Source organism: Anarrhichthys ocellatus, unplaced genomic scaffold (assembly GCF_004355925.1).
Source record: "Anarrhichthys ocellatus isolate YVR2014 unplaced genomic scaffold, GSC_Weel_1.0 scaffold34, whole genome shotgun sequence".
NCBI lineage: Eukaryota > Metazoa > Chordata > Actinopteri > Perciformes > Anarhichadidae > Anarrhichthys > Anarrhichthys ocellatus.
The window spans coordinates 3588072-3613285 of record NW_022280064.1 but is presented as its reverse complement, the minus strand read 5'-3'; the positions used below and the strand labels follow the sequence as shown (position 1 = coordinate 3613285).

At 41.4% G+C, this 25214-nt stretch overlaps 2 protein-coding genes and 1 long non-coding RNA gene across 3 annotated transcripts; all 3 read left to right on the top strand.

The window, feature by feature from the left end:
- The first annotated feature begins 43 nt into the window (after nucleotides 1–43).
- LOC116393526 (uncharacterized) lies at nucleotides 44–1179 on the top strand. Its single transcript, XR_004213391.1, has 4 exons — nucleotides 44–129; nucleotides 231–259; nucleotides 405–473; nucleotides 759–1179. It is a non-coding gene; the product is annotated as an uncharacterized LOC116393526 (long non-coding RNA).
- Nucleotides 1180–3843: 2664 nt separating this feature from the next.
- On the top strand, nucleotides 3844–5932 carry LOC116393711 (fatty acid-binding protein, brain). The gene is made up of 4 exons (XM_031866265.1): nucleotides 3844–3988; nucleotides 4111–4283; nucleotides 4678–4779; nucleotides 5659–5932. Exons 1-4 carry the CDS (start codon nucleotides 3916–3918, stop codon nucleotides 5707–5709), a joined length of 399 nt encoding a protein of 132 aa, XP_031722125.1. The 5' UTR covers nucleotides 3844–3915; the 3' UTR covers nucleotides 5710–5932.
- Nucleotides 5933–7482: 1550 nt separating this feature from the next.
- Nucleotides 7483–14181, top strand: smpdl3a (sphingomyelin phosphodiesterase acid like 3A). Its single transcript, XM_031866271.1, has 8 exons — nucleotides 7483–7828; nucleotides 8341–8554; nucleotides 10319–10463; nucleotides 11026–11122; nucleotides 11924–12087; nucleotides 12503–12683; nucleotides 12847–12971; nucleotides 13267–14181. Exons 1-8 carry the CDS (start codon nucleotides 7729–7731, stop codon nucleotides 13573–13575), a joined length of 1335 nt encoding a protein of 444 aa, XP_031722131.1. The 5' UTR covers nucleotides 7483–7728; the 3' UTR covers nucleotides 13576–14181.
- The last annotated feature ends 11033 nt before the right edge of the window (nucleotides 14182–25214 follow it).

The window sequence follows — 25214 nt, the reverse complement described above, 5'->3', positions numbered from 1 at the left end:
ATGAAACCCTCTGACTATATCTAACTCTTCTCTTCTCAGGCTGGTGGTGGATTCTTATCTTTGTGTCTGTGGGTGTTGCAGCAGTCTTGATCATCACTGTGTGTGTCATCGTATGGAAGAGAACTAAAGGTGAGAACATTCACAGATCAGAGTTTAATAAACAAGACGTTTTAATAAACTTAGAATCTCACTGGAAGCTAAACCCAGTTCTCTTTCTTTTGTCTTTTCAGGGAACAAAACAAAGACGGACGACGATGTGGTGAGTTCAAAATCTGAATAATCAAACGTTCATACAATCGTGATTTTATACATCACAGCAGGGTTTTATTAACTGTGTAACTCTACACACAAAAGAGTGAGTCAGTGTGTCACTGAGCAGCCATGACGGTGTCCTCTCTGTGCAGACTGATCCTGAAGAAGGTGTTTCCTACGCCTCCATCAGCTACACCAAGTAGACCAACAGTAAAGCCCAGGTGAGCTGTCTGAGTAGTGATGACGTTATGATCAGGTTGACGTCACATTGACTGTAAATATTCATGGTCACCAGGGGATGGACCGCTGCGTTTTGTCTGTGGCCCCTTCACCTTTCCTATAGAATGGAGCCGCCGTCAGATATTTCATGATCTAATCAGCAGAGAAAAGCTGCAGCGCAGTGAACATTTCATCCCTTATAAAGCAGCAGAATGTGGATTTTTCAGAACTCCTGTCACATTAAGTTTATTTGTACGTCGTTTATGAGTTTCCCTCTTCCTCTCCAGGCTCACATTCAACATGGTGATGGCGAGGATGAAGGTGACACAGTGACCTACAGCACTGTGAAGCTTCCTTCCTCTTCTGCCGCAGCCTCGGCTGACCCCAGCCACCTCTACGCCACCGTCAGCAAACCAAACAAATAAGATGTCACTTGTTAAACGTTGAGCTTCTTTTAACAGTCACATGACTGTTTGTATCATAGATTTAGAATTTTAAGACCAAAGCAAGCAGCGTTATGAATCGATTGATCCTGATAGTTGATCTGTGAAGACATGTCGGCATTGAGAGAGTTGAGGAGGCAGACATGTTGAATAAATGTGTTCTTTATACTGCGTCCCTGCACGACACAATGAAGGTTTTGCATTTATTTTGTTACCATTCAAGTGAATGTTGCTTTTTTAGTTCAGTAAATTGGACTGTGTTGTGTTTTACTGAGTAAAGTTTTCGGCTTACAAGAACACAAATGTATTTCCTTGTGTGGTTTTAACACCTTTTGAGTAAGATGGTTTATTCTGTGTTTTGCATTTTTACTTTCAAATAAAGATGAAATAAAAACTCTGTTCTCAGTTTTCTTGCTCATCTTTCTCATATTTCAAACACAACAACCTAAATCATTTATGTTTCTCACCAGAGAGTGGCACCAGAGATCCTTCACAACAAACACCTCCACTGATGGATCTGATGTCACAGACCTCAGTACAGACTTGCTTCTGCTCAGCTCTCGCAGTAAAAAGTCCCTCTGTTCAGTTGAACAGTTTGCACACGGCTCTAACTTTACTCTAAATAACATTTGAATGCACCTAAAGTGATGTGAGCTCAGGCTGTGTTCAGAGGTTCACTGTGGATGCTCATGACCTCTTTACTGTAGCTGTTAGATGACTCCATGTTATTCTCACATCGTTAAAACCCTGACGTGGTGACGTCACACACTCCGATAAAACATCAACTTTTGTAGATTTATGGTTGAAAACAAACTAGTTCAGCTACTTGTTAACATTTAGGCTTTTAGAGATGACTTCTATATGCAGTATAGAGATGCAGTGTTTCACTCTCTTGACATCCACAAGAAACTAAATAAAAATTAATATCACGCATCAATTCATCAGCCAACAGAGGAGAGATGACGTCATCGTGAGGAAGTGAAGACAGGAAGTAGATGCTGCGTTCAAAATAAAGATCAAATAAAAACTTAACTTGTGTTTTTATGCTCGTCTTTCTCATATTTCAAACACAACAACCTAAATCACTTCTATTTCTCACCAGAGAGTGGCACCAGAGATCCTTCACGACAAGCTCTATGCACTTCACGGCACAAACACCCAAACACACACTCATGTGTGATTGTTGAGCGTCTTTATTCTAAAATCCATGAGTGTAATTCTGTGCGCTGCTGAAACTGCTCAGTGTTGCATCTACTGGACGATTTACTTTCCAAGAAGCTCAATCTTGATTTCATGAAAGTAAAAAGGGAACAATGACATGAATAGGAATGCAAAGTTAAAGAACTGACTGTTCATGTGTGAGACCATATTTTTCCTGTTTTCAGATCAGAAGAAGAAGAGAATAGTAAAAAAAAGAAAGTGAAAAATAAAATAGATATACTGTAAAGATACAGAAGAACAAAGGGAGAGACGGATGGAGTGATATGATATACTGTATGTACGCATGTCTGCAAATTTAATTTAAAAAATAAATATATATCTACTAGATAACACTATGAAAGATCCCCAGTTGATTACTTACATTAAGACAATTGTATTTTGTATTACAAGTTTTCTGAAAATGTAATGTTTAAATATGCAAATGAGGAATTTTGTTTGCAAATGTGTGCTAATTTGCATACATTCTGCAGAACAGAATTCATAACATTGAATGAAGGCTCAGAAATCCTGTTTCATTTTGTTGACATATTAAAAAAGTGTCATCATGTTTTTCGTTCTTTTAACTAAAACGTTGTATAAATGAGTCTCTGAGTGATATGTGAACAAACCGCTCTGTGTTAACCTTCAGAACATAGAGAGGAATGAAAGTGTAACGTTTAGTGTATGAGAGCTGCTGAAGTGGAGATTATCTAACGGTGACTTTTGGTGAATTTAGGAGAAATCTACAGTGAAAATTGACCAGTGCATGAAAAACCATGTTTTTGCCTGTAGTGTGTCGCCTTAACATCACATCAGATATGTATTTATCATAAGGCTTTGAGGGAGGAGTGAATGTCTTTAAATCACCAATAAAAGATGAGTTTGTTGACAGCTGTCACTCGTCTAATAGAAGTCACAGTTTCCTTCCTTTCAAACTCCATCGATGCAAATGTTGAAGCAGATTAGACTCGAATGTACATTTACTTTGTGTGAGAAAGCAGAACCTACACACACACACACACACACACACACACATACACATTTATAGACAGTAATTAGTGTGTGTGTTGAGCATGAAGAAATTGCAGTTTTGGGGGGAGGGGGGGGGGTTGTTAACGCAGATTAGGACAAAGGGCTGTCAAACAAACTGATTCTGCTTCACTGGCGCTCCCCTACAGTAGTACATGGCACATTCCAGACACATGAAGGCCTGTCTCTGAAGACGAGGGGATTAGGATGAGGAAATTAATTACAACATAATTTTATATATATATATATATATATATATATATATATATATATATATATATATATCAGCCCCTGAAGATCGCTAAATGTGTGGTCAACTCTCTGAAGCAAGTTTCAGATAACAAGCTTTAAGTTTTAAGGGAACTTTAGTCTTGAATGTTTCTCTGTGAGTTAAATCAAAACTTAAATTTTGGTGAAATGCAAATTCATTTTTTATGTGGATTTTTGTTAGGTTGAGATATGGCAAGCACCACTCTTTATCTCTCCAACCCCACCCATGAATGAGAATAATTACATCATTCTGCATACAAATGGGCTGATTTAGGAGTTTTTTTCTCTTTTATTCTAAGGGTCCGTTAGACCATGACCCACTTTAAATACCCAATCACAACCGGGAGAAAATCTCCTGAGCCAATGGGACGCTTGGCGCCACCCACCTTCATGCATAATAATAAGTAGTGGAATAATGGCACAAGGGGGGACTCTTGCAGAAGCCGCAGCTTGCCTCAGTGTGTTTTTGGAGATTACTTTGCCTCCCCGAAAAACCTTCACCATGGTCGACGCCTTCTGTGCCACTTGGAAACTGGTCGACAGTGACAATTTTGATGAGTACATGAAAGCGCTCGGTGAGTAACAGTTTTTATTCTTTATTTTTCTTCCTTTCGGTATGCTCTGTTTAATTTCACTCACACTGGCAACAGATTCAGAGGATGTTAACGGCCACATTTCACCTCTCTGCCCTGGTCAGGTGTGGGCTTTGCCACCCGGCAGGTCGGTAATGTGACCAAGCCGACCGTAATCATCAGCCAGGACGGTGACAAGGTGGTGGTTCGCACCCAGAGCACCTTCAAAAACACAGAGATCTCCTTCAAGCTGGGAGAGGAGTTTGATGAAACCACCGCTGATGACAGGAACTGCAAAGTAAGTTGAAAGAAAGAAAATCTTCTTCATAAAAAGATTAAGATCCACTAACTTTCAGACGCCAGCAGTGTTTGGATGGTTTCTAAGAAGTGCCCTGCAATGGTAGAAGTAGTTTAACTGGGTTTTAATTCAAATAATCCTCAATATAAAAGTCACAACTCTTATTTAATCCAAGATCTCTCTCTCACCACGTTCATGTGTCGAGAAGATGTTAAGTTAAAACGATTGTACTTCTGATCAAACTTGGAGTCGGGGCGGTTCCTTTGTTCCTCTATTTGTGGGTCACTGAGACGACGTGACATCTTCAGACGTGAGGAACCAACATTCGACAGCGTCTGTACGCGCTGATTTTCCGCTTCGCTCGCTGAAAGCATTCTCCTCTTTTGTCTTTCAGTCCACGGTGACCATGGATGGAGACAAGTTGGTCCACGTCCAGAAGTGGGACGGCAAAGAGACCAAGTTTGTCCGGGAAATCAAGGATGGCAAGTTGGTCATGGTAAGACGAACACAACGCTGATCACACACATTCATGTCCTGTCCCACTTTATCGACATACACAACTTAAATGGAGTATAATTACTTAAGTAGCAGAGTACTCTCACTGGAAGCACTGATAATAAAACAGTCTCTTTCTGTGTGTTCTCAAATGAAAATAATATTTCAAACTTATGGTGAATCCAGAAGTTTATATTAGTGAGCAACTAAACTTTTCTTGTTGTGAGGGCAATGCTCAGTTTGTTAGTCATAAAGACTGCAGCTAGTCTCTTTGGGATTCTTGCAGAAATTAAGGACTTTAAAAACACAGGCCCAGGGGCCCAAAGTGTCAGGGGCCTCTCTAGCCTTCACCACCAAAATGTTATTTGAAGAGACACACACCAAACAGGAAGAGACTCAAAATAACCACAGAGAAACATAAAATGATTACGAATAGACGCAAAGCAACAGAAAAGAGACACAACATGACTACAAAATAAGACAAAATGACCACAAAGACACACAAAACAAAAGACATGTGTAACAGCTACAAAAAGACACAAAACAACAACAAAATACGATCGAGTCCGTCTCATAATCCGCCTATAAATGCTGCAAACAAATAAGTAATAAAAAGCCACAAAACACACTTTTTTTAGATAGTTTTGTCTTTCTGAACCTCCAAAAATGCAGCAAAACACACTTTAGATGTGATGACTGAATGTGCTTTTGTACACATTCATAGTCAAATTAGCTTGTATTGAACAAAGTAAATCACTACAGCTGCCAGGAGCTGCCTCTCTCGATCCTCCGCTCAGTCTCAGCTCTTCTCTGTTGGTATGATGGTGGATTTGTGAACTTTCACCTCTCCGTCATGGTAACCGTCTTCTCTCCCCTGCAGAATCTGACCTTTGACGACATCCATGCGGTGCGCAGCTACGAGAAGGCGTGAGCGCTGCGACAAGCATCCCAACCCGGCCAAGAAGTGTTGATTTTATAATTATTATTGACTGTATGCTTCTCTTTGCACTTCATCCTCCTCTACATGTACACGGCCTGCAGGCTGCGCATGTTTTGTAATTTTTTTTTTAATATGAAAACATTTCTGTCATTATGAATGGATCGTCTTTGCAACCATGTGAAAGATGAAATTAAAGGAAAACACAGAGAGTAAATGTTTGTCTCTTCTCTTGTTCATTGATGTTGTGATGGTTCCATCATTCAATATGGCCGACGAGAGAATAAACACTCCTCATTAGATTTAACCTGATGCAGATCTGTAAATGTGCCACTTTATTATAATTATGTCAATTTACAAAAAAACACTACTTCCCACCCCGGCTTCAAACCTGGTGGGAGAATAAGACAACGTTTGTGAAATTGCATCAATATGCTAAATGTTTCCTCTCAGAGTGATCAGTTTGACTCTGATGTGATAGTATCTGATTTTAAGGCCTCAAATGATTATTCAATCCTTGCTTCGGAGTTATGCTTTGACAGTAGTCTGTTCTTGGGTCAGTTCACCCAAACATATTCTTTATTGCTCACTTCCAGGTATCTAGTCCTTGGTTTTACCTAGGTTTGAGAAATGTCAATGTGTTTTCATTGAAACTACTTTCTAACAAAGAAATAGTCCCGAGGAAATCTGTTGAAAGCAATGTCTGTAAAAGGGGCTGATTTTAAAGCTCTGAAAACCACAAATGAAAGTATGTTCACCTTCACTGTGTCGCGCGGGAAACAGAAATCCTAGAGACCAATTTCTAAAGAGGAAACTACCCGCTTGGCTCGTGAACTGACCCTTTAATCCCAACATATTCAGACGTCACGATAATTAAATTGAGAGGAAAGAGAAGAAGATTTATGTTGCACAAATTGTTTTGTGTGTGTGTATTTTTTTTTTTAATCTCTACCAGGAGAAACAAGCGATTGCTTGTGAGTGTGTGTGCATGCCTCCGTGAGTGATTGTGCACCTTTGTGTCTGTCCACGGCTAATCTCGCATTCTGCTGCAGCCAACTGCGTTATATTTTGGGTGGCCAGTTACGGCTGCATGCTCAAGGACCTCTCGTGGTTAAAGTGACTCACACTTTATTGTCTGTTTTATGCTGCCATCGACTGCCTGCTGACTCCTTACTCACTACTTTCTTTAAAAAGAGTGAATAGTAGATCTGCAGTCTTCATAAACATTTATAGTTCTTGCTGTTTTCCTGTTGTGAAATACTTAGTTGTAGTTTGACCTCTTTAGCTCCTCTTTAGATCCTTAAAATTAAACAATCCAATAAGGAACACGCTGCATTAATCTGTGATGAGACATGCAGACATGACTGCGTATCAAGGGGTCATGAGCCAAAAAGGTTGGGTGGGTGTTGGGTCACAAAGAGTACCATTTAAATTTACAATGTGGTAGTTTTCAGGTTTACTTCAGTTAAAGTATATCAGACTGTAGAAATACCATTACAGGTAAAAGCCCTGCAATGTAAATGTTAATTAAGTATTAATTAAGTAAAAGTACATAACTGTTATCGGCAGATGTTGAAAGCATCAAGCATCGGTGACTGCTCTACATAATATATAATGTCCAAGCACCATTTTACTGGTGTAGGTGGTCAAAGTGGAGCTAATTTTAACAGTTAATCTATAATAATGAAGGCTATTTTACAAGATTATCACATATTTTGTATGTAAACTCTTAATTTGTAACCTATAACTAAATAAATGTGATGGGGTAAAAAAGTACTATAGTAAGTAAGGAGGTAAAGTTTAAGTACCTTAATATTATGCATAATTACAGTATTTGAGTAACTACTTAGTTACATGCCACCAGTGACTCTTCTCCATAAGTCCCTCCCCCTGAGCTCCAAGCAATCACATGACCACTGGAGGCTACTTCCTGTTTGTTACAGAGGAGAGTGGTGGAGTACTTTCGGTTACATGTGATGAATGTAATACACTTTATTAGCGTTTTGTAACACAATGGACGTGGTTCAGCTGTTGTGTTTGGTGCTGCTGCTGCTGTGCGGAGCGGCTCCTCTTGCAGCGGCTCCCGCAGGCAGCAGCCACCTGCCGGGCTCAGGTGAGTGAGAGTTTGGTAATTCAGCGACAAATCTCGGTGTTTTCCTAAATGTAGGGCTGCTCAGTAGATGTCCTGCTCGCCGAATTTACCCTGAGACATTGCGGATTGATGTTGGACGGTTAATGTAGCTGTGAACGTTACTTTCTTCTTTGCAAATGATGAGGAACGTAATAATGGACAGATTTATAAACGGAGTTTGGTCGGAAACTCTTCAAATATACATTAAATGGCCACTGATGTTTTTTTATTATTGAAAACAGGTTTGGAGTTTGTTTTGTAACCCTTGCATGAAATAAGGCATAAATAATCATGAAGACAGTGCTTTAAGATCCAAAATAACAATGAAATAGGACTTTAAAAAGCCTATTATCCCAGTACAAGCATGCAAAAAGAAGCCTTAAATAAACTAAATGCAATCAGAGCGTACATTATAACATTGTTGTGACACATTTCTAAAAACTACGTGTTCATCTCTTTCATCCCTTCTTCTTCTTCTCTGTCCATCCATCCAGGCAGGTTCTGGCACATCACTGACCTCCACCTGGACCCCTCCTACCACCTGAGCCCGGACCCCACCAAGGTCTGCTACTCCTCCAAAGGAGCGCCCGCCACCCACGCCGGCCTGTACGGGGACTTCCTGTGTGACTCTCCCTACGCTCTCATCCAGTCCGCCTTCGCTCACATGGCGCCGCTCACTCAGCCACAGGACTTCATCATATGGACCGGGTCGGTACCCTCATGGAGGGCGAGCGGTAGTGATTCTGCTGCTCTGTTCTTCTTCTTCTTCTTCTTGCATGAAAATGATCGGCAATGTGACTAACCAGCTCATAGAAACTATCTGTGGCTCTACAGTAGTTTCATATCCTGTTCTCTCACCACTGTATGTGTGTGTGTGTGTGTGTGTGTGTGTGTGTGTGTGTGTGTGTGTGTGTGTTCTGTACTTTCATGGGAAAACCACTCTGAGGTTTTAGACTTGAAGATTGAGGAAGCTTTTGTGAAGTGAAGTCTCTCTGGATTGCTCTCACTTCCTCTAGGAGTGCTTTTTTAATGGTTTGTTGTTTAGCCGAGATGGCGGCCATTTTTATTACGTTCACACATTCAAGTTCCCCACAAGATGCATTGTAAGAACTTTTTAAAGCTACAGTTGTATAACTTGTTGTCATATTTGCTCACTGTATCATGACAGATAATCTGTGGATAAAACAGGTTCCTCTGCCTCCTTGTGACATTTGCAATATTCCACCGTGCCCCGAAGGACAACGGCCAATCAGAGCCGAGGAGCCTCTAACGCAGCTGTCATCTTGCAAATGCCACAAGGAGCACTAAAGGGAGGCAAAGGAGCCTGATTTTCTTTGCTCAGATAATCTGTCTAAACCTTTATTATAATCATCATATACATACATGACATTTGACCTCTGCATTAGCAGCAGGGGAGGAACTCCGGGTTCAGTGTCTCGCTCATGGACACTTTGACATTCGGACAGTAGGAATCGGGGATCGAACCGACAACCTTGTGGTCGACAGCCGCTTCTCCCACTGTTAAGAGGAAGTTATTTACCACAGAGGCAGTGGTCGTAACACACACTCAGTCACTATTGTGCTACAGTCAGGATACAGTGACAGTTAGCAAATTAGACAGAGAAGTTATTTTTATTGTAGGAACCAGCTGTGACAAACCTCTGACTTTTTTTATATAGCGTCTCATAATGTATCCAACATCTTGGTTTAACCCCAAATACCTGCAAAACTAATGAACACACCCATCAACCTCTTATCCACCAAACAGAAAATAATCTTATTTTACTCTCTGCAGTTCTCTGTACTCAGCTGGTTACCATAATTAAAGATGGAGAGGGCACACAGACTGATGGTGCACAGTGTGTTTAAAGGCCTGAAAGCTCCCGGCCTTAGTAAGAGTTCTCCACTCCACCGTTCTCTAGGAGACTAATGTTCACTACACTGTGATGATGACAGCAGCAGTTCCTCCGTACAGATTTCTGTTAAATCAGCAGCTGATCAGCTCAGCCAGGAATTCATGAGCTTATTGAACATGCTTTAGAGAACGCCCGCCGTTTAATCCTCTACCCCAGGGAGTCTTTTATTCCATGTTTTAAGCTACTACGTAGGCATATTTGTGCTTTATTCTATTGTTATCGGGCTTTGTAGCACGACTCTTAAGAGGAAATCTGTCGTGCGGTGGAGTTCATGTTATTTCTGCAACATTGTGCCGCTCTGCTGAGCCGACCGTGTTTGGAAAGAACTGATTTGACGAGCAGGAAGCACAGTAGTGTTGAGAAATGAGGGTTTTCCTTGATTTCTACTTGTAGTGCTGAGTGCTAACTCATCAGATAATGCAGCTTCCTCACATTTAAAGTCATTCTCTTTGCCAAAAGCTCAGGAAAACCGAGAGAGATACAAACCCCGTTCCTGTTCTGTGCCTCATTAGAATCTCGGTTAATGACAGTGGATGTTCTCCTCCCTCTCCACCAGTGACAGTCCGCCTCATGTCCCTGTAGACGAGCTCTCTACGGACACAGTGATCCAGGTGATCAGTAATATGACCCAGACCATCAGACAACACTTCCCCAACCTCACAGTCTATCCTGCCCTGGGAAACCATGACTACTGGCCACAGGTAACTGTATTATGAGCTCATCGGATGGCAAACACTGAGAAAAGATTGGAGGATTCAGACAGGCGGCAACCTCTAAAGCTGCATTCTCTCTAGTGTCCACCAGGGGGCGACTCCTCTGGTTGTATAGAAGTCTATGAGAAAATGACTCTACTTCTCTCTTGATTTATTACCTCAGTAAACATTGTAAACATGAGTTTATGGTCTCAATCTCTAGTTTCAAGTCTTCTTCAATACAGCATGATGTTCATTTAGTACATTATGGTCCATTTAGAGTCACACAGACCATAAAGCAGGGGATGCTTTAGGGCGGGGCTTACTGTGATTGACAGTTTGCTAACGGAGCCCTGAACGGCGTCTCTAGCATGACGTCACTCCTCCTCCGTCCAGATATGGTCACTTCTGTTCATTGGTTGCAAAAAAACAAGAAGGTGACGGCGATTAGATTAGATAGTTTAAATATTGCATTTAAGTGGAGGAGTGTTTCTTATGATAACTGCCTCGTATGTGACATGTTTGTTTTGTCGTGCTGCTGCGTAACAGTTGGTGTTCCTGCTGTTTTCAGGACCAGATGTCGACCTCCACTAACGCCATCTACAAAGCTGCTGCCCAGCTGTGGAGGCCCTGGCTGCAGGCTGAAGCTCTGCTCACACTCTCACAAGGTGACATCTTCTGTCACATGACTGCTTATCTAGGCCTCCCAGACCTACAGAATGTGGCTGTTGGGTTTAGCTATAATGCAAGTTTTAAATAAAATTACAGCTTTTGTTTCATTACACTGCCGACACTTTAATACGATTCACTCAGACGTTGGTATTTAGATTGAAGAGGTTTGCATATGGAAATAGTGTGTTTTCATACCTAAAACATAAATGTTCTGTTTGCTATATCTTCACTCAGTTCTACTATGAATCTAATATTCTCTAATCAGATGATTTCAAAGATGTGACAGTCATTTTTAATATTGTGAAAGACGGGACAAATATCTACACAAACGTCTGCAAACTGTGAAGTTCCTGCATTCAAAACATGAAGAAGTGAGAGAACCACAGTCAATATGTGGCTGATGGTTATAAATGATGGTTCATACATTATGTAATAAGTTGATGCACATGTGTCAGTATTGGTATTGTGGTTCATTCACATAACAGAGCCGCAACTAACGATTGTTTTCAATATTGATGAATCCGTCAATTAGTTTTTGGATTAATCGCTTAGTTTATAAAACGGTGAAACTACAACCATAACGATTTCTAAGACGGTGACGTCTTCGCATCGCTTGTTTTGTCAAACCAACAGTCTAAAACCAAGAGATATTTAAATTTCAATAGCAACAGTGAAAAGCAGCAAATCCTCACATTTGACCAGCTGGAACCAGATGATATTTGGTATTTGTGTCCCAGTGACTACAGCGTCTTTGTCTTCCGTACTGTGTTATGTTGTGCTTTGTTCTGTTGCTGCAGGTGGTTTCTACTCCCAGCTGGTAAAGCCTGGTTTGCGGGTGCTCAGTCTCAACACCATCCTCTACTACGGCCCCAACAGAGTCACCAAGAACATGACGGACCCTGCAGGACAGTTCGAGTGGCTGCAGAAGACTCTGGAGAAAGCCGCTCAGAGTCTGGAGAAGGCAAGAATGTTTAATAAGAACTGGATACGACGACGACGCTCCAATTCTGCCCAGTGGCCACTCGCCACAAAATCCCCTTGAAGCCAAAAAATATATTTCCCCGTAGACCTCCTTTGTTTAACAGGACACCTCGAACTGCAAACAAGCTCAACTGTGACTCTTTATATTTAAAGTTATTTAAAAATGAGCATTTCTCATTGGACTGAATAGGGGGTCCGGTATCCAGTTCTTATTCTACATCTATGAGAGAATATTTAAGATGTGCTGTCTTGAACTCTGACCCTTTGAGTTGTGTGTACAATGAAAGAAACAGTAAAAGCTTCATGTGGTGTTTTCGCCAGTGATCCTGACACCTTTACTTCCGTTCTGCACTTGAAGAGCTGAGATTTAGATGCGTGTCACTCCCTTGCTCCAGGTGTACATCATAGCTCACGTACCAGTGGGCTACCTGCCCTTCGTCAGGAACACCCCCGCTGTCAGAAAGAGCCACAACGAGCGGCTGGTCGCCATCTTCAGGGAGTACAGTGATGTCATTGCGGGACAGTTCTACGGCCACACCCACCGCGACAGCATCATGGTGCTGCTGGACCAACAAGGTAAAACATATTGATCTGTGACTGTGACCCTAATCTTCACTTCCATCGATAAGTCGTCTGCTGACAGACCTTTTGAGATCAGCTTGTTCAGAAAGGGAACGCAGACACATTCACTACTTCATGCAACTGACTCGTGGGGTATTTGTGTTTTCTCGTTCTGCAGGTAAACCGGTGAATTCTCTCTTCGTGTCACCGGCTGTCACGCCTATCAAACATGTTCTGGAGCCCTACTCCAACAACCCGGCTTTCCGCGCGTACGTGTACAACACCAAGGACTACGCTCTCCTGGTGAGGAGCCTCTACGAGGAGCTTCAACAGTAAAATAACACAATGAGACCTTAAAAGAAATGTAATACAAAGTTTGACAAGATGTTTGAGTTTGCGAACATGTTGACAAAACTCCGGTCGAACTAAAAGTGTCCTGCACTGACTACATGTTATTTAAAGACAGAAGAAGAACCGTCCTGATGATTAATCACGCTGTCAATCAACACACAAACACTGTTTCTGGCTTTCAAAACGACTCAAAGCCCTTTTCTCCCTCTCTCCCCTTGTGTTGTGTTGTTTTCCTCTCCTCCTGAAGGATATCTGGCAGTACTATCTGAATCTGACGGAAGCCAACGAGAAACAAAGATCTGACTGGAGGCTTGAATACATCATGACTGAGGCGTTTGGACTGGCTGACCTGCGGCCACAAAGCCTCCTCCAGCTGGCCCTGAGCTTCAGGCTGCCGCAGACCAAAGCCTTCGACGTGTACTTCAGTCACTACATGGTCGGTTACGACAGCAGCATCGTCTGCGAGGGCGACTGTAAGCTCAGCCAGGTGTGCGCTGTGCTCTGCCTGGACCAGCTGTCCTACTCCAAATGTGTCGCAAAGGGACGACGGTTGTAAATTAGTCGTTTAATTTAAAGAAAATACTCTGATATAATGAATGAAAAGGGAAATGACAGGAAAACAGATGCAATCCAGACTACAAATAGCAACCAGCTGCCACTGCATACTGTACATTACATACACCGACAGTTAATCACGTCATTGAAACACGCGTTAGTTAAATATAAACTTCCAACGGGACCCAGAGGATGAAATGTGTAAGAATGAACTGTTTCCTGTTACAAACTAAATGTGTGACACGTTACGAGTGACATGAAGATGAAGAATGAACTGAGACAATAAACCATGTAGCATGTTGCTGTGTTCACACTACGAGCCAAACGGCAACAAACCGACGCCCGATCACTTTTGTTCAGCGCTCCATTGACGCGCTGAAGCCTCGACCAATCACATGTTTTGGTTTCAAACTGTTCTGTTCCATCTAAATTGTTCAGATAGCCACTCAGCGCTAATTAACGAAATTAACGAGCGACTCGTCGACCATGTAGCTGACCGCTGTGTTGCTTCTGTCGCTCGTCGTGTGACCACAGCATATGACATAGAAAGTGTTGATTTTAATGCTGCGGTGTATTTTTTCTACTAAATAAAGAAGTTTAAACCCGCTGATCTGTTCCGGAGGCTTCACTTTGAAGCCACAGTAACAACTTGAGCAGTTTGTCTCTGCAGGAACAGCGACTAACCTCATCTGACCCTCTCACTTCTTTCTCTTCCCTCCCCCCTCCAGCCCCCCCGGGTCTCTTTTCATTCCTCTCCTCTCGTTTCTCAGCCGCCACCTCAAGCATTCGTGCCCTCTCCTCCCCCCCCTCCACCCACCCCGGCTCTTTTGTCCCTTCGCCTCCTTGATCGCACCTCTCTTTAAAGCTCCGCTGGCAGCTTTTTTTGTGTCAAACCGCACCGACTAGAACCTCCCAAAGCTTTGCTGCAGTAGAAAAGAGCCAAAAGATGGAGTTGCACCAGTAGAACCTTGTGGCAAAGGAGGCAGGGAGCCATGTAGGACGAAGAAAAGTTCTTTTTAGACTCCTCTTCACTGCACTTGTTGTGAGTTACTCGATCAGTTTATCTCTTCAGACCCCTTCAGTTAACCAAACATGAAGGGAAGAGTTACTTTTTGGTTCAAGTGGTCACAACCCAAACATAAATGCAACATGTGCGAGGGACAAGAAAAGCTTTATGCTAAGCTACATTAGCATTTGCATGACATGAAAGCTTTATATCTGGATTCCCAGAGTGTGATGATACTTCCATCACAAACTGTTTGTATTATTCCAAACTTCAGATGGAGAGAAAGAGAGTCTGTGTGTTGAACCCTTTCCCCTCTTGTGGCCCCGATGCTTATTATTCCCGACTCCCTCAAACTCGGCGCCTGACGGAACGTAACCGTGGAGACGGAGTCGGTGCTGAGCGTGACGATGGAGAGGACTGCGTCGCCACGGTAACGGCGTTAAATCTCCCCGTCCTGTCTGTGAGGTCATCGTTAGCTGCTGCTGCTCAACCAACGACGAGCCTTCAACCAAACTGCATTCAAAACACTGTTAATGTTGCTGTGATGGGAGAGAGCACGCAGGTTTCCATTGTTCTGTATTTTAAACATATATATATATATAATTATGATTTTACTGGCAACAAATAGTACAAAGCAGGAGAAAGCAACTAAGTATATTTACTCAAGAACTGTACTTAAGTTTATTCTGAGGTACTTATACTTTGCTCAAGTATTTCCATTTTCTGAGGCAAATATTGTACTTTTTACTTCATTGCTACATTTATTTGGTAAACTTTTGTTACTTTGCAGATTCACATTGATAACACAAAATATAATCAGCACATCAGTTATAAAACTATAGTTTAAGATAAGATAAATATTCACAAGCAGTAAAACTTTGAATGCAGGACTTTTACTAGGAACCAAGTACTTCTACACTGCGGTATTGTTACTTTTACTTCAGTAAAAGATCAGAGAGCTTCTTCCTTCACAGCGCTTATGTTTTATAATTTACAATTTTGAATAAAAGTAGATTTCATGGCTTTTGACAGTGATGAACAGAAGAATCCGCCTCAATGTCGAAGTGAAAGCATCTCTGCAGCGTGACCTCGATGGATCACATGAAGTAAATGTCTGATGCGTCGGTGTTTCACAGGGTTGACTGATTAGCTGAATGGACATCAGCTCTGTGTGGAGTCGAGGGCTTTCAGTCCATTGAGGTTTGAATACACCGTCATCTGGACGAGTCAACTGGTGAGTCAGTTTCTGGTTTAAAGTGTATAAAAGTAGCTTTTTATGCGGTTTGTTTTAAGTACCGTGATGATGCTGATATTCAAAATACTTTTACTAATTCTAATGTACTTATATGTCAGAAAAAAGACTGAAGGAACGGACGCACCAAATGTTCTGCTTCTGAATTTTTCCAAGATATATGGAGTCAAAAAAAACATCCAACGCCAGGATATTGAATCATTTCTCATGTTCCTGAAACCTGCTGCAAGTTTATCTCTCAACAGGTTACACTGGAGCTTCACTTAAACACTCGTTATAACTTGTTTAACCTATTATTTTACTTTTACAAAGAAGTAGTTCCAAATTGCCACATGTCCTATATCTCAATTTGTAAAAGAAAACAGGAGACGAAGACAAACATCATGATAAACTGGGAGACTTTTCGTCTTCCTAAATGTTTGTCTGTTTGTCTGGCTGACCCACGTCTTCAGGTTTGCATACATTTCTGCTTTTGTTCCAGTTGGCCGACCGGCTGACTGGTGGCTGCCTGGTGGCTGCCTGGTGGCTGACTGGTGGCTGACTGGTGGCTGCCTGGTGGCTGACTGGTGGCTGACTGGTGGTGCCCCACAACCAGTTAATCTGAGGATTACTGTCAGGACAGTATAGCCGTCCAACTGGCCGCTCCTGGGGGGCTGGTGTGTGTGTGTGTGTGTGTGTGTGTGTGTGTGTGTGTGTGTGTGTGTGCCGTTACCCCTCAGACTTCCAGCTCACCTAATCCCTTCAAACACTGTCCCTCTCTGTAATATCTCCTGGTCTCATATCTAATGTGCTTCATTCCTGCAATGTTCAGAGTTGTACTAGACTGCTGATGACACCCAATGACTTCACACGGTAGAGGAAGGGAGGGAGAGATATAATATGAATATGTATCACATTCTGTAAATGTCTGCCTGTCGTCTCTTGAATTTATAAAGGAAGTCAGAATGTCTTGATCCTGAGTAAACGTTGCTTTTAAAGTTGATTCTCTTGAAGCCTTTTTACAGCCCAAGAGATCCCACTTAGGACTAATCAGATGGAGCATCATTACTTCTTTTTCTTCTTCTACTTTAGACCCAGTGAGCATTAATTGCTGGTAAACATGTATGGAACATGTATGGAATGCCAAAATGAATGGCAAATAAGATGTGAAATGAAAAGAAGATGAAATGCATAACTTAGAAATAAAACCCACTGAATACTAATATTAAAATCAGTATATTTGCAGCATGCACATCCGTCAATAAACACAGCAGCAGCATCAGAAGTCTCCATTCTTCTTTTATTCTGTTCTTTTCTAATTTTTAATTTTTAAAACTATTTGGCCACGAGAGCAGGAAAGCGTTGCTGTCAGACCGTAAAGAAAATATGATTTAAAATGTAAACTCTGAGTGTCCTTGTGTGCCTTTTCTGTGAGTTTGAAATCACTGAATGTGCAGTTAAAGTTAAAATAAATGAACCATCACTTTGTCTCTCCAAGTTCTGTCACATCAGCTGCATCCTGTCTATTTTTAGTATCGATCAAGTTGATGGATCTTTTCTGAGTGCATCTCACACTTTGCCTGTTTATTACTAATATAAGGAATGACACATTGGTACTTTATATTCTGTTGAAACAAAGGTAAAATAACACTTAACACAACATAGTTAGCCAGGTTTGCCTGCAAGGGGCCCACATGCAGCTAGTGTATATCTGACCCGTCACCTGGAACCTTCCCTTGGACGTCCTTACAGTCCAGTCACCATGCACACAAGGCCTTTGAGGGGTTTTTGAGCATCTTTTCACCTCACATGCAAAGTCAGCAGTGGCCTGTGACCGCAGGTGACCTCCTCCTTCTGGACTTTGGCTAATCCTTCTGTGTAGAACAGGTCTTGTCTGGTCGGGATTGGACTAAAAGTGATTAGCGCTGTTTGTTGCTGAGTCGCCGTTATTAGTTACTGTAGGTCTGCCAACATGCGACATTTTAAATTTGACTTGCAGGTGAAGTTATTGAGACAATATAATATATATTGCATATCTTGCATTAAAAACAAAACATCCTCTCAGTCACACCTCTCTGCATCATATGTGAGCTAATCACTGTGCAGCTGATCTCATTAACAGACGTAAGTGAGGCAAAGAAAAGGATTAATCTGTCCGATTGTTGAGGTCCGAGGCCAATGTATTTAATTCTGTTTACACTTTTTTTGTTTGTTTCTGCTGTTCAAGCTGAAACTTATCTTTTGGAAACACGCAGGTCAAAGAACTCAAGACGCAACATTTCAGCCCAGTATCATGACAGTTTGTGAAATAGTCACAAAATATGTGTAAAGGGACAAAAATGACACCAATGGAAAGTCAACGAGGAGCTTTATTTATGGTGGAGACACGGAGGAGATGCGTCCACGTGACTAAGCAACAGTCAGAGCAAGTGACGTATTTTATAATGTCAAAAAACACACTTTTTGGTGGGCAGTGGATGTGGATGGGTCCAACAAACAGGACTCGCAACCAGGAGACAGGTGTTGGACACACCGTTGTGGTTTTCCAAACTGTTCGTGACAGATTTCCTTAACAGAATTATTTGGTTTGTTGTCTCAACCTAACTTTCCTTTTTAACATATTGTCATCCCGAAAAAAAAACTTGTGCAGACGGACACAAAGCAAAAGTATAATTTGTGTAATTGTACACACAACTAATAGATTTAATTTTAAAAAACAGACATTGTCCTGTTGATGCATAATGCTCCTTTCATAACTCTGGTGTCCCGTGTGATATTCTCTCACACCCAAGTCTCACACGGTCTATAATGGAGAGGGAGAGACAGACAGAGACAGAGGGGTGGGGGGTGTCTTTAGTCTCATGCTTCAGTAGTAATTTGTCAGCGGCCATGAATGGGCTCCTTCATCAGCGAGGGGAGACAGCAACGAGCTGTGTGTGTGTGTGTGTGTGCGTGTGTGTAGGTGTGTGTGTGTGTACACTAGTGGGGGTCCGGCCTCAGATTGAAGTTTGCTCTAAGCTTCTTGTAGCCCAGATCTCTCCTTTGTATGGGCCCACAATAGGCAGTTCCCCAACAGCCAATCAGACTCCACAGAGCCCATTATTTCACTCTCTGATGGCGGCTGTGTCGAGTTGGACGAGCGTCCGCCCCCCTAAAAAGAGAGCTTTTTTATTTGAAGCGAGCAGGAGAAGCAGGACAAAGAGAAGAAAAAAGAGATTCTGTGAATAAAGAAGTTCACTTTTGAACTTAAAAAACCAAACTCCAAATTAAATGTTTATATTTTCTAACTTAGCCTTTCCAAAATAATATAAAACGTGAGAATAAATAAAGCATCACCACCCAAATGAAAAAAGACTTTCAAGAAGAAAACATTATTCTAATGTTAAATATTTGTCGCTTCTACGACGTAAAGATTTTCAGGTTTCCTCTCACTTGCATCAGTTTAACAGTATGAAGCAGAATGAACTGATTCAGGCAACAATATAAATGGAAAGACAATACTTTGTGTCAGGCGTCGAATAGTCTTTGGTGTAAATGTCCCGGCTTCTAAAAGAATGAACCTTTTCATTTTGAGGACTCCAGGAGCGTTGATAGATTACTGAACGGGCCTACTGGACCTCAACGACTCAACATGACTGCAAAGAGACACAAAGGTGCTACACAGACTCACAACGACGATGAAAAGCAGCAAAATAACCATAAAGACACACAAAGCAACTAAAAAGAGACTCAAAATAACAACAAAGAAACAAAACAACGACAAAAAGATGCAAAACAACTATAAAGAGTCTTAGAATGAGAGACCAAACAACTACAAAGAGTAGTTGTTTTTGTTGTTATTGATATAATAATACAATAAAAAGAATCATATATTATTATAAGTGTAATATAATAGTATAATAACTTGTATTCATATAGCACCTTCCAAAGCAGGGTTACAAAGGGCTTCACAAACTGCAGCTTTTTGTATAACTTGATGGTGTGAATGTGCTTTATTGTTAATTATAGTCAAAAATAGTGAAATTCTTGAACAGAATAAAAGCATGAATAGCTTTCTCCCAGTCAGAGAATGATGGAAATGATCTTATTTCTGAAACCATTCAAAGTTGATAAAAACAGGACTGAACTACCTCATTGACGTGATGTTCAACGTTAACAACCTCTTTCAGAGAGCTGCTTTCTTCAAGAGTTTTTAAAAAACTAGTTGTGTGTGTGTGTGTGTGTGTGTGTGTGTGTGTGTGTGTGTGTGTACTGTCAGTATGAACGAGTTGGACGGAGGCCAGGTATTGACGTCCCGGCTGCACGGTCGAGTCTCCGCTTCCAATTAAAATTTCCCCCAGAAACGGGGAGTTGGTACATTTCCCACTGGAGTAAAAGCTATTGTCCAAGAACACAAAGCTCTGATTATTGTGGAGGTGCTGAAATTCATGAATGGGCACAAAAGATGGCGGCCATTGAAACATCTTTGTGTTTCTTTTGTGCATTCATTGAATGACGGCGTAGTGTACTGTTTGGCATTTTGGCCGTCACCATCTAGGATTTTGGCTGCTGCCGTTCTGTTTTCTTGCAACCAGTGTCAATCACAGTGTAGCCCCGCCCTAAAGCATCCCCTGCTTTATGGTCTGTTTGACTCTAAATGGACCATAATGTACTAAATGAACATCATGCTGTAGTGAAGAAGACTTGAAACTAGAGATTGAGATCATAAACTCATGTTTACAATGTTTACTGAGGTAATAAATCAAGAGAGAAGTAGAGTCATTTTCTCATAGACTTCTATACAACCAGAGGAGTCGCCCCCTGGTGGACACTAGAGAGAATGCAGCTTTAAGACATTGTCTTTTGAGCTTTAAAGTACACGTGTATCTTGCCGTGGGCTTCCTGGACAAGTCTATCATTAGATTAAAAAGTGTATTTATCTCAGAGAGACTTTACCTGGAAAAGGTGAGAACAAAGAAAGTTTCCGTATAAATCCCGTTAAACAATCTTTAATATTTCAACAGTTTAATTTGCTTGGTTAGAGCCACGACGGACATCAATTAATCAAAGCAAGTAACATTAGGAAGCATTGAACCCCCAAAATCTAGTCATCCTGCTACCCAGCCTTATTGCAAAGAGATGCAACAAGTCATAAATCTCTGGGGGGAATCCAGAGCTGACTGTTAAAGCTCACTCTCTCTGTTCTTCCCTCGACCCGTCCCTCCATCCATCCTTCCCTCTATACACCCCCCTGCTCGGTTTGAAGGGTCAGTGAGTTTGCCCTCAGAGAGGTTTGTACAGGAAGAGAGGGGTAGAGGGGTGTGGCATGTTGACCAGTGTCTTTGATCCCTCTGGGGGGGTTACAACCCCTTTTATTCCACCTGATCAACACTGTGCTGACCTCGTGGTCCGACCCCCAGTGGAGAAACCACTGCATCTGGGGCTCAGCAGAGGTGCATGGGGAAGGCTTTTTATTTCGCAGGAACTCTTTGTCTTCCCGACTGTTCCTCACTCATCAATTCCTCTTTTCATGTAAATTCCCTGTTGAAATGGTTTCATTTTATTTCAGATTATTTTAACACGTTTTTCTTGTTCAGCTGCAACCTAAGCCGCGTACAGATGTTATGAAACATTTATGAAACTCAATATTTAAATGAAATGTGTTGTTGTTGTTGTTGTGACCTGTGAGAGAGAAAAAAGATTTAACAAAAAAAATGAAAGACGCATTTTTCAACCTGGCAAAGAAAATCGAAATAAGAGCTTTTTTATTTTTTATTTCAAAGCCACGGCCGATGTATGTAAAGGGTGAGAAAAGGTGTTCGAAGCTCTGTTGTCATAAGGAAGGAATCACAGGAGAGGTTCTGGTTCAGTAACTGCATCACTGCTGCCACCTGCTGTTCTGCGGGTAGTGTTGCCTTTAGTAGTGGACGATGCGTTCAGTGCTTTGAGAGCTGACTTCAGCAGCTCTTACATACCAAACGTTACACTTTCATTCCTCTCTATAGTCTGAAGGCTAACAGAGGGATTTGCTCACACTGCATTCAGAGACTCATTTACACTACATTTATTCATAAAAACATGGAGAAATAGTTTTTTTTAGTGCTGTATTTCCTGATTTATGAGTTCATAAACAGAGATATCTAAAATCCCTCTAAAAACATTTGACTCTAATATGTCAAATGAAACAATAATGTTGAACCTGACGTTATCCAATGTTCAGATTTATGTTCTGGAGATGTATGAACATTAGCACATGTCCGATAAGATAATGCATCATTTGCATATTTAAAACTTTTATTTTCGAAAACCTGGAATACAAAAAAATATTGTTTTATTGTTAGTAATCAACTGGGGAAGTTTCTCGGTGATATCTACTAGTTTCTGTCACATTGACCAGCAGAGGGCGCCGTGGTGCCTCACTGAAGAAAGTCTCAGGTTCAGGTCTGGTGTTCTAACAGTTCGCTTTGTTTCATCCACAGTCAGGTGATGTGTGATTGAGTCTAGATTACTTTTTAAAGAGCAGGAGAAGAAGAAGGAGCTGTGCACGGTGCGTCCTCTCATCCTTTGGTCCATCTCGTGCTGGTAAAGGCTCCACATTACAAAAGTTTAAGCTACTGATTTTGTTTGTTTTCAGTCATGTTTTGAGTGTTAATTACACATTTGATTTACTTCAACAGTGAGAAATTACCAGTTACCAGTTTATTAGCTACACTGTTTATATTGTGTAGTGCTGATGGGTGACAGGCCTTTTCCCCGTACGTTGCAGACAATAAAGGACCAAATCAAATGTTTCTTGGGGGACAAAAACCAGGACAGTTAAATGTTCAGCTGCAGCTCCTCAGACCTTCTGGATCCTGACGTCCTCGTCGTGTGAACTTGAAGTCCAGTCGTTGTTTGTTAATCAGCCGTTCAGCCCTCAGAGACTAAATCAAAGAAGCACTCCAGAGAATGACAGCTGTGCCGGAGGTAATTCCTAATGCACGTCCACGATGCATTAAATTAGCTCCAACACCGGCCCAACAGAGCTGAGGGCAATTATTCCCCCCCCCCCCCCCCTTCCTCCCCTGGGACCCCGTTACGTTCCCTCTACCCCCTGCATTCAGGGTTGGCCCCCGGCCCCTCCCCCACTGACAGCATATTATACAAACCCTGGTCTTTACCCACAGACACATTGTGTACGGGCAACATGACAACATTCATCATTTATATTATAACATCATAACCTGCTTGCATGTGTTCAGAGAGAAATAATGGGTTGTATGTTTTTAATTCAGTCCGGTTGTTTTTTAATGTTTACTTATTTATTTTACCTTAGCTGTTTGATTACTCATTTATTATATAAATGTATGCACTGTGTGACAAATAATGGATTATCTTCTTGTATTTTATCTTATCCTACTTATCTTATCTTATCTTATCTTATCTTAGTGAGTAAAAAATTACAAAGCAAAATAGCGGCATCATAACAAGTTTGGACCTGTTCATTTGGGAGTTGGAGTTCATTACTTTGTGGGAAATAAAAAAATGAATTTTTCATTTAAATCCCTCGCTAGGCACCCGTTTGTTTGCCTGAACCACACAGACAACTTGATAAATCTCAACTTTATCATGTTTCCAGTTTTTGATTTCTAAAACAAATCTTTTCTCAAAGTGCAGAACAAATAAAGGTTTTCTAATGTTTCTTTGTCTGCTTTTTACTTTCTCTGTGAAGGTGATTTTAGAAAGGAAAGATTCTACAGAACAAAAAGTCATAAAATATACTTCATCAGAAAACATGCTACTAAAGAGACAAAATCAACAATCGACTACAAACCTCTTGTTCTTTTGTATTCTTGAATACAATTTTAAGAAATAATAAAGTCACAACTTTCTAAACAAAGCTGACTTTTTTTGGTCATCGGCAACAAAATATAGCAGGAAGAGAAAGAAGTGAGAACTAACAATTTATGAAAGAAGATAAGATCTGCTTGTTGTTTTTGCATTTCTTCCACTTATTTAATTTGTTTAAGTTTGACTGTATTGATTTAGTAGACAGCAGGTAACCTTGCTGCATGGCAGAGCTCTCCACTCAGCCATGAGAGATAAGTAGGCGGATACAATAGACATTAATTCAGCATGTTTAAGTGCAGCTGTCTGGTCACCACTGAGCAGGTGCCACCCCCACCCGCCTCCATCCATCCATCCATGTAGCTGTGTTTCATTTGACCAGCTGTAATAAACCCTCTTTCACTGTATGCATTATGATCTCACTGAGCAAAACCAGGGTGGTGGTGATGGTTCGTCCTTCACTCTTTCCATCTGAGGCTGCAACCAACACGTGACCCTCCTCTTTCACTTAATCCCTCATCGTGATAGTGACAAAAGAGCAGGTTCTTTTGTCACTTTATCCCTCCATCTCCCTCCAGAGGAAGACTTTACTATCAGGCAAAAACAACACCCGCTCGGGGCCCAGAGACGGACACGGACCCCCAAGAGTATATCCTAAAATAAAAAAAGCTTAATGTGCACCTGTAAGAGACACTTCAAGGAAGAAAAATGAGGCAGTTGATGTTAGACATCTTTTTAAAACATTCTGCAACAAAAATTCAACACATTTATTATCTAAGAAGGCAGAGAAGGGAAGAAAAATAGATCAGGAAGGGGGACGCAAACTCATCAACATCTCAGCACTCATGCTGCCACTGCATAGTAATGTTTGCATCGATAACTCCGTTCTCACTTGTGATATTTCATGTCATTGAAATAACACAGTAAGTAATAATTTAATTATCTGTGTTCAACAAAAAAATGTTGGCATTGTATGTTTCTACTAACCATGGATATGTTGACTTTTCATAAATATGCTTCATATCAGCACATACGCTTGCAGAAACGCACAATGCCCCGTGATTATTGTTGTGAAACCTTTGGGTTCAGGCAACAAAAGTACTTGGTTAATGTTAATGTACCAACGTAACAATGTCACAACGTTTACATTATAAGAACGTAACAATGTAGCAACTAAAAAATGTATGGAATTTCCCAACGTAACGTGACAACGTAACGTGACAGCGTAGCGTGACAACGTAGCGTGACAACGTAGCGTGACAACGTAGCGTGACAGCGTAGCGTGACAATGTAGCGTGACAATGTAGCGTGACAACGTAACGTGACAACGTAGCGTGACAACGTAGCGTGACAACGTAACGTGACAACGTAGCGTGACAACGTAGCGTGACAACGTAGCGTGACAACGTAGCGTGACAACGTAACGTGACAACGTAGCGTGACAACGTAGCGTGACAACGTAACGTGACAACGTAACGTGACAACGTAGCGTGACAACGTAGCGTGACAACGTAGCGTGACAACGTAACGTGACAACGTAACGTGACAACGTAGCGTGACAACGTAGCGTGACAACGTAACGTGACAACGTAGCGTG